General features: G+C 32.0%; 1 protein-coding gene across 1 annotated transcript; it reads right to left on the bottom strand.

The window, feature by feature from the left end:
* Positions 1–171: 171 nt before the first annotated feature.
* On the bottom strand, positions 172–8,535 carry LOC101251616 (zinc finger CCCH domain-containing protein 31). Its single transcript, XM_004229303.5, has 4 exons — positions 7,635–8,535; positions 3,738–4,018; positions 3,403–3,463; positions 172–1,165 (listed from the first exon to the last, which is right to left on the bottom strand). Exons 2-4 carry the CDS (start codon positions 3,808–3,810, stop codon positions 430–432), a joined length of 870 nt encoding a protein of 289 aa, XP_004229351.2. The 5' UTR covers positions 3,811–4,018; positions 7,635–8,535; the 3' UTR covers positions 172–429.
* Positions 8,536–8,865: the final 330 nt, after the last annotated feature.

Consider the following 8,865-nt stretch of genomic DNA (forward strand, 5'->3'; position numbering starts at 1 on the left):
ACCACCATCGTAAAGTGAATTACTCCCTTCGAATAATCAAACTGTTTAACTTCGCAAAATAGTTTCATAATTCAAACATATATTTGGAAACTGTAGTAACTTGATTTTCCCAAATAGTAGAGGGGGAAAATATTCATCATGGTTAGGTGCTAAAAAGAGAGATAAAAAGGATTGTACTGAGCACTTTTGACATTTTCTCAATTTTGAAGCCCAATTATTCTAAAGCGGCAGTAACAAGATCCTATCTAAGGACATGCGTTTTCCAGTCACCAATATACAGATATGACATACCTGGGCAACCCTCATCCTAAACGGATACATATTACACTAACACAGAACAGACAGTATCCTTTCAACGTTTATCCTTGTACTATCTCCTATTATAAGCAAGCAATATTTTTGCTAATACACAGTATGAATGCCATGAAATCAAGTCAATGGCTTCTGCAACTCACTGGGCCCATGAGCAAAATGGCATTTCTCTCCAAATGTGCACAAACCTTTTGAAAAATTCGCACACATCTTTGTTTTAAGTGGGCCAGGAGGACCTCGAGAAAATGGGGCAGCATTCTTCAGCCCGCCTGTAGGTGTACTGATATTCGATATGAGCTCCCTCACCATGGCTCTCGCCTGGTTAATCTGATCAAAGGTTCCTTGGAGTTCAACATTTCTTTTGTTAGTGTCCGTTTCGTGCTCCCTTATAAAGAGCTTGACACCAGTAACCAGACATATGTGTTTTGAGTTCACACCACTCTTCCCTATGATGTTTCCAGCAAGAGATGCATCTACACTAATGGTAGTTGTTGCAGATGCTCCAAAGTTTGTAGCAGCTAGACCAGGTTGGGACGGTTCAAGGTAACCTGAGAACCCACTCGGAGGACCTTTGGCTTGGAAATCATCGTACGCTGGACGCACTTGCTTCCCAATCTCCATCTCGCCATGAGCAAAGTGGCACCTATCACCAAACCTGCACCCTTCTGCAGTGTTGAACTTGCTGCAGAACTTTGATTTCATAGCTGGGCCAGGACCATCACTAAAAGATGCACTGTTCCTTCCAAATGGAGGTGCTGGGTTTGAGCCCATGTTTGATAGCTGGCTCATAGCAGTGTAGCCAGGAACATAATGAAGAAAGTGACATCCCGCCCCAAATGAGCATCCAGAAGTGCTACACCACATCAAGAAAATGAATGTTAGTGTATGCACAGCTGAGCAACCAAAGAGACAGGCAAATGGAGCCAAGAAAAGAGAACACACTGGGATGAATATTGTTAAACGCTAGCATGTTTAAAGTATTAGCTTTCTCCCTTCCTACTTTACAAGCTCATAACATTGTTTGAGCAAACACTACCTACTATTACTTACATAGAGTGGTTGCTATATACGAATATCATGGCACTAGAAAGAAAATATTACTATCTGAACTGCAAGAGATGATTGAAAACTAATATACCAAGTAATAATGCTAAAAATATTTTTCACTAAACAATAACCATATGAATATCAAATGAGCTTGTTCCATAGTTGTATGGCATGATGCAAGAGAAACTAACACCAGCATCATTAATCCAGATGCCAGGTAAATCAGCTCATAGATCAAATGCTTTCTGATTACTTGAAATTGGAAAGAGAAGGTACATGAGGAACTTTAGCCTGAACTAAATAGATAGATTTACCGGGTTCATTCTACATCTACATTGAATTCTTGATGCTAAACAGCTCCATCTCAAAACATCAATCAGATCTATTAACCACAACTCACAAAGGCGAGTTAAAATTACAATTTCAAATGAGAATAGTCTAACACACACACACAAAAAAAAAAGTTATGATGCTTCCAGGTTTGCATGTTTGGCATATACGTAACATTTAAGAAATGTTTGATGATAATTATTATATATGGTACACTAGCAGCAATGATGACGTCGACCACACCATAACCTCAAAAATAGTTGAGGTAAGGTTGTCTATGTGACTTTTATATCAATTCCATAAAGAACAAGTTTATTTCAATACTTAAGATAACTAATGGTTTGTAACACAAGAGGTTCTAAACATAATACACTTGTCCAACATTGACATGCAGTTTTGTAAATACGTGACCTAATTAAGTTTAATAAAAATAATGTTCCCCATATTGGAATGATATAAATAATGGTATTTACCAGACAAAAGTTCAGCTTACCTACATCCGTTGACCATTAAACCCTACACTCATTTCATATAGACTCCATATCTACAACGACAATATTTCTTCTTCTTTTTTTGATAAAGTTAACATTATAACGACAAAATCTTTTTTGTCCATATACCATTTAAGGACTTTTCAGTTAGCAGTATTAGCTGGCTACGAAAAGAAAGTTTCGTGTTTGATCTTCTTGTCGTTATTGAAGAAGTTGGATTTTTAATGCTTATTGTACGATAAAGAACAGTTAGCCAAAACACTATAATCTTAGTATGAGATGTGGTCAGCACTTACTTGCTTTTGTAATGTGCACTTGTTTTGGTATTAATAAAATTGATCAGTTCAACCAACAATACAAAACACTACAATCACTGAATAATTAAAAATAAGGAAAACAATTGTACTAAGTTCATATACCACCCCCAGAATACCAGATGTATTCATGACTTCCAGTACTGTCAGTGTAGTTGGCTACCAGACAGTTATGGTTCTATTAGAGAACACTGTCACTAATTTAGTCCAGTAGCTAAAACCTAGCATGTCACAACACAGGCATACTAGCTATGGGGACTTAGAGAATTACAGGAATAAAGATTAGGTTTAACAGAAATTATATAGAAAATATGGGAAGTTTGACGAGTACCAATTTCAGGCTCTATTCACACACATCCACACTCAACCTCAAACTTGAAAAACATCTTCCCACGACATATCTTAGATGAACAATGCTTGATCCAACACTTCGACTTGGACATTTATCAATGGTATAGAAATTTTCTATAGGGAACCTGTGAGTAAATACAGCTGATTGAAAATATCAGGAGACGCAGAGGTAAAGAGTGCTTATTTCTTTCCCTTTTCCTATCTTTTTATTTTTATGAGCGAGAAATAGTCTAGGGCCAACAGTTAAGACCAACAGCAGCCTTCAAAACCAGGGGATAACAGGCCCTCTCCACTTGAATAGCATGTTTAGTTTGCAGGCACAAGGCTCAAACCTGTGACCTAAATCACAACTCACAAGTCCCTCAATTTTTGCCACTTGAACTAAACCCTGGGGCTTCGTTTTTACATTCATGATGACATAATATGTAGTGCTCCAACAACATCTGGATTTTTCTTTTACCATAACAAGCTTTTTATGGTTTCAAGCATTACAAAACATTATAACATAAATGAACCAAATTGAGAAACACTTGTTTTTAATAGATGAAGCATGAAACCTGTAAAACTTCATGCATGGCTTTGATTTGCTTCCTACACCAGTCGTAAAGGATTCTGATTCTGTTACAAAAGATTAAATATTTCTCTTTAGTTCATAATTTCCGGTGACATTAGCAATTACCAATATATTTAATAGATCCAACTATTCACAGTTTCACATAGTACAATGCTGCAAATAACCCAATTTTAGTCCAAAATCACCTCACCTTTACTGTAACATTAAACAACTCTGAATACTATAAAGATGATCACTTTTATGAAAAACTCGTCGCTTTTACAACAAAAAGGCGTAAAATTCGAGAAAATGAAGTAGACGTAGAAAGAAAAAACTAACCATCTCTTGATTTCTTCATGCCTCCACTGCTACCGAAAGCACCGCCACCTCTTCTCTTCCTCCCAAACTCCATTATCGGCCGTTACAGAGTGAAATTGAAGCAGATAAATACACCCAAAAAATGAAAGAATTTAACCAAAACAAAACCACTGAAAAATGCTAGGGTTTTGGTTTGGGCAGAGAGAATTGGGCGATTAAAGTTTGAGATTCAAAATTTTGCAGCTTTAGATCCGCACCTGAATGTGTATTCTTCGTATTTGTAATTGTTCCTTCACTGACACCTAATAAAACAAATTGTAATTAGTGAACTACAGGTATTACTAATGACTATTGACAAGAATTAATCATATGTAATTAAATACTTCCTCCATTTCAAAATTAATAAATTAGTAAATCAATGAAGATTTACCAAGTAAATTAAATACCATTTTCCAAATTATTATTAAAATATAAATAATTCAAAATATTTATTTTTATTAATGTGAACAATTTATTCTCTTGAAATTATGACCTAAAAATATAAATGCAAAAAATAACTTGAATTTTAAACAACTTATTTATTTTAAACTACGAAAAAAAGTCTAATAAATCACTTATTTTCAAACAAAGGAAGTATGTTTTTTGGTATATATGTATTGTTGTTTTAGTGTATCAGAGATAATTTGTCTTAAGTCGTGTTTATTTTTATATATAATAGCCTTTGTTATAAACTTATAATATCATAGTGCAATACGTATTAAGCAGGAAATTTAGCCAAATAAAATAAATAAATAATATATATCTAACACGTCTCATTAGTTATTTCATATCTCAACTAATATAAAAATCAATGAAATACATATTAGTTATATTGATATTATTCTAATTTAAGAACTGATTTGATATATATTAAAAATAATATGTTCTCCAAAAAATCTAAGTTATACATAATTAAATTATTTAAAGAGTTATTTGATACTAAGACAAATTATGACTAGATTAATAATGCAAAAGATATCACAAAGCCAAAAATAATAAAATCCCAAAATGAATGATTGATAGTAAGCAATAAAGGTCTAAAAGATTTGATGATTTGACAAATACCTATTTTAGAATTAAATTGGAATATAATTATAATCTGAGAAATAAATAAAATAATTATAATTTAATAAAATAATATTTCTATTTATTTTTACTTGTCATATTTTTTTTGGTTAGAAAATAACAAATGAATTTTACATGTTACTATGATATTTATGTATAGGATAAATGTAGTGTAAATCTGTGCAAATTAGATTACAACACGTGGAAGACAAACGATATTAATTAATAAAATAGCTAAATAACACTTGACGATAAATTAACTTGATAAAGTGGTTGAAGTTCGAAATTGCACCGAATAATAGCAAATTTTATATATAAATCATGCAATATGATATTAAAGACAAACGATATTGCTTCAGAAATAATTAAACAGAACTCAACAACAAATTAACTTGATAAAGCGATTAAAGTTGAAATATACGCGAAATAGTTGCAAATTTTGTATATATATCATGCAACATTTTCCATGTAAGGACACGTCCTTACAGAATATATAATAAAATTTGTTTTGCTAAATCAAAAATCTACTATTTCTATCTTGTCAAGTAACTCATGTCAGCTACGATGTATTTATGAGAGTCATTAGTCTCAGCTTAATTTTTATTTTTTACGTTCAGTATTATTTGTTATTTTACTGTATTTGATCACTTTAATTCTCTTAACATCCTCACTCACAAATTCAATTGCCTTTTTTAGGGTAAACAGTGATATCAATTAATATATAAATTTAATAATTATACAATATAATTTAAAATAAATAATTAATATTAAAATTAGAATACTTTAAAATTGAATAGAGGGAGTAACAAATCCTCGCTTCTTCTTCTTTTCCGATTTTATGTGAATGTTGTTGAAATTGCACATTATGCTCATATTTATTTGATAAAATGCATAAAAATATTAAGTGCATCCGTGCTATTGAAATTATTTTTTTATTATGCTATTTAGATTGGTGGTTTAAAAAATAAATTCATCTTTAATAAAGATTTATCTATATACTTCATTTGTTTTAAAATAAGTGTCATTTTAATTTGTATTACTCTCGGATATATTATTTAAATATTTGATACATCACAAATGATACATTACATAATAGAGGATTGGAGGTGTGCATCCGAGAGAGGATGGGATGAATGTATGCTAGAGAGAACTTTTGTAAATTTTTAAATGATAGAAAAATTAAGAGATTATGTTATCTTAAGTTGTGTATTTATGTAATTTTTTTAAAAATAAATACTTCTTTCGTCCACTATTGTTTGTCAGGATTTCTATTTTTAGGATCAAACTAAAGAACTTTGACTAATATTTTAAGATACATTTGGTCATTATATTGATAATAAAAAAAATGCAATTTATAGTACTTTTCTATAGTCTTTGAATATCTAAATTTTTTGTTTAAACATCGAATTAATGTAGTTTAATTTAAGTTTAAAAATTAATCAAATTAATTTTTAAAAATTATAACATGACAAACAAAAGTGGACGGATAGACTATGCTATTACTTTTTCTTTTTAAAAAAAGGTATATCTACGTAATCCTTTCTAGAAAAGAAGTCATATGTTATCACTTTAGCATTAGCCTGGCCCACAAACATTAGTTAAACTTTCAGCCCAACCTATAACAAAACCAACAGCCAAACCCTCTATGTGTTTCTTATGAGATTTTTGTGTATCAAACATATGCTCATTCTGAATTAAAAAAATTATTCAAATATGAAAAATTGTCAATTTATTTATAATTAGTTAACTATATAAACTTATTCACCTTTGATTCAAATACAATTGTAGGGTAACTTATTTTGAAATTGTAGTACTTTTTTCATTTTAAAAAAGAATGGACCTAGTTTAACTTGGTAAGGAGTTTAAGAAAATAAATAAGATTTTTCAATCTTGTGATCATAAATTAAACAGTTAAACTTATGTTAAATTTATCAAAATGTTCTTTAATCTTGTGGCATTAGAAATGTCATATCAAAAACTGAATTAAAGCGTTGCCTAAAAAGAGAAAAAAGGTCATTTTTTTAATAAAAAAAACTAAAAGGAAAAACTGTCATTTTTTAAAACCGATAAGATATTATGCCTATTCTATATTGAAAGTGTAATAACAATTCAGAGATAAATTATTTGTGTATACCCTTTTTTAAAGAAATTATATCTATGTATGTAATCCTCTCTAGAACAAAAATCTCCTAATGTGATCACTTTAGCATTAGCCCGGCCCACAAACATTGGTTTAGACTTTCAGCCCAACCCAACAAAACTAACCACCAATCCCTTATGTGCAATTCTTCTTTCTAAGCGAGAGATCCGTCTAAAAATAATAAAAGAGGGGTATATCTTCAAATCGAATCTTAGAGAATATGCTTCCTACGAGATTTTTGTGACAACAAATATATGCTCATTAGTCATTAATTTTTATAATTAATTATGGACTTATTTGATATGAGAGATAAAAAACATAAACTTATTTGTTCAAATATTATTCTAGTATTGTTTTACTTCAACGAAATAATAATTTTGAAATAACTTATTCCTAATCAATTATAAAATAAAATCAAAATGAAGTGATATGAGTTATGTGTGATGCTTCTTTAAAAGAAATGGCAAGAGCCTCCATTAAAGCTCTACGACATTTCTCAAAGGAGAATTCATCTTTGCAAAAATAATGAAAGCTTCATTGAAATTTCTAGAAAATCAAAACCCAATTGTGAAAGTCAAAATCCCATTAAACACATTAGGTTTTCCATTACGGTCTTGTATTGAAACTAGCAGTAATGATGTCAAACACAGAGATTTACGTTTGAGATTTAGTACCTTTTTCCAATCCGGTCCAGTTCTGAAGCTGTTTTACCGGCCCAATGAGTCACCGGCCTTTCGGTTTGGTTGTCAAAATCAGAGTCGGATCTCTTGGTTCTCCTATTGAAGCACCCATGACAATGAGTGCGGAGTTAAATTTTCTAGGTAATGGAAACCCTAGCTTTTTCCTTCACTTTAAACCTCAATTGGGTGATTTTTCAATCCGGAGTTCGGTTAATTCGAGCAAAATCCAAAACGGCGACGTACAGAGCAACAATATTATCCCTAAGGATGAGAGCGGGAAAGTGACCTGGGCTAATTTGTTTGCGGCGTAGGGGTTATTAGGTGGGGAAGTACACGCGAGAACGGTGTTTCCGATAGTGGATAAGGTGGTGGGGAAGGTAGGATGGAGTTTGAAGTTTCCGGCGACGGGGACTGATTTTCCGATGGGGAAAATGCCGTACATGACGGTTAGCACATTGGCAATCAAACACGTGAGCAAGGATAAGGCGGGGATAGTTCGAAATTCGCGGGGGGGTGATGGTGATGACTTTGCTGGGGCGTGTTTGGCAGTGAAGAAAGAGCTGGATAATTTGGAGTCGGAGAAAGAGCCTCTGTGGAAGGAACTAGAGGAGATGAAATCGGAGATGTCGCCGGGAAGCTAGTACCGGCCTCCGGTGGTAGATTGATGACGAGATTGAGAAGAATAATAGAGAGAGAGAGAAGTAGAAAAGCGTGGTAGCAGTGGAGAGATTAAGAAGAATTGTGCAGTTAATACTCTGTGATTAATGCCTTGAAATTATGTGTTTAAATAACAACTAGTTAATAAATGATCAGTCGCACAGTATACCATCATTTTATTATGAGCCGTAAATTTGTGGCAATCACGATTTCCTATCAAGCTTACTGCGTCGTGGTTAAGAAAAATAATACTCCCATCTAGAACCGTTAATATAGGCTAGTCTTGTTAAGTCGGTCTGATCTAATCCGAAATTTAATAAGGTTGGATTATGATTTTTAAAGTCCATTTGAAAGAAAAAAATTAGTTCGGCCTGAATAAATCTGTTGATTTGTGAGGCTTGAGAAACATCGGTAGGACCGGTCCGTGAGTCGATAAAAAGTAATTTAAAAATATAATATACTATCAAAATTTAAAATTAAAGAGAGTTAAACTCAAAACAATTACGTTAATATTTCTATTTAAATATTTATACTTTTACTTGAAAAAAAAACTTAATAAATATTATAA

This window comes from Solanum lycopersicum, chromosome 1 (genome assembly GCF_036512215.1).
Source record: "Solanum lycopersicum chromosome 1, SLM_r2.1".
NCBI classification, from domain to species: Eukaryota; Viridiplantae; Streptophyta; class Magnoliopsida; order Solanales; family Solanaceae; genus Solanum; species Solanum lycopersicum.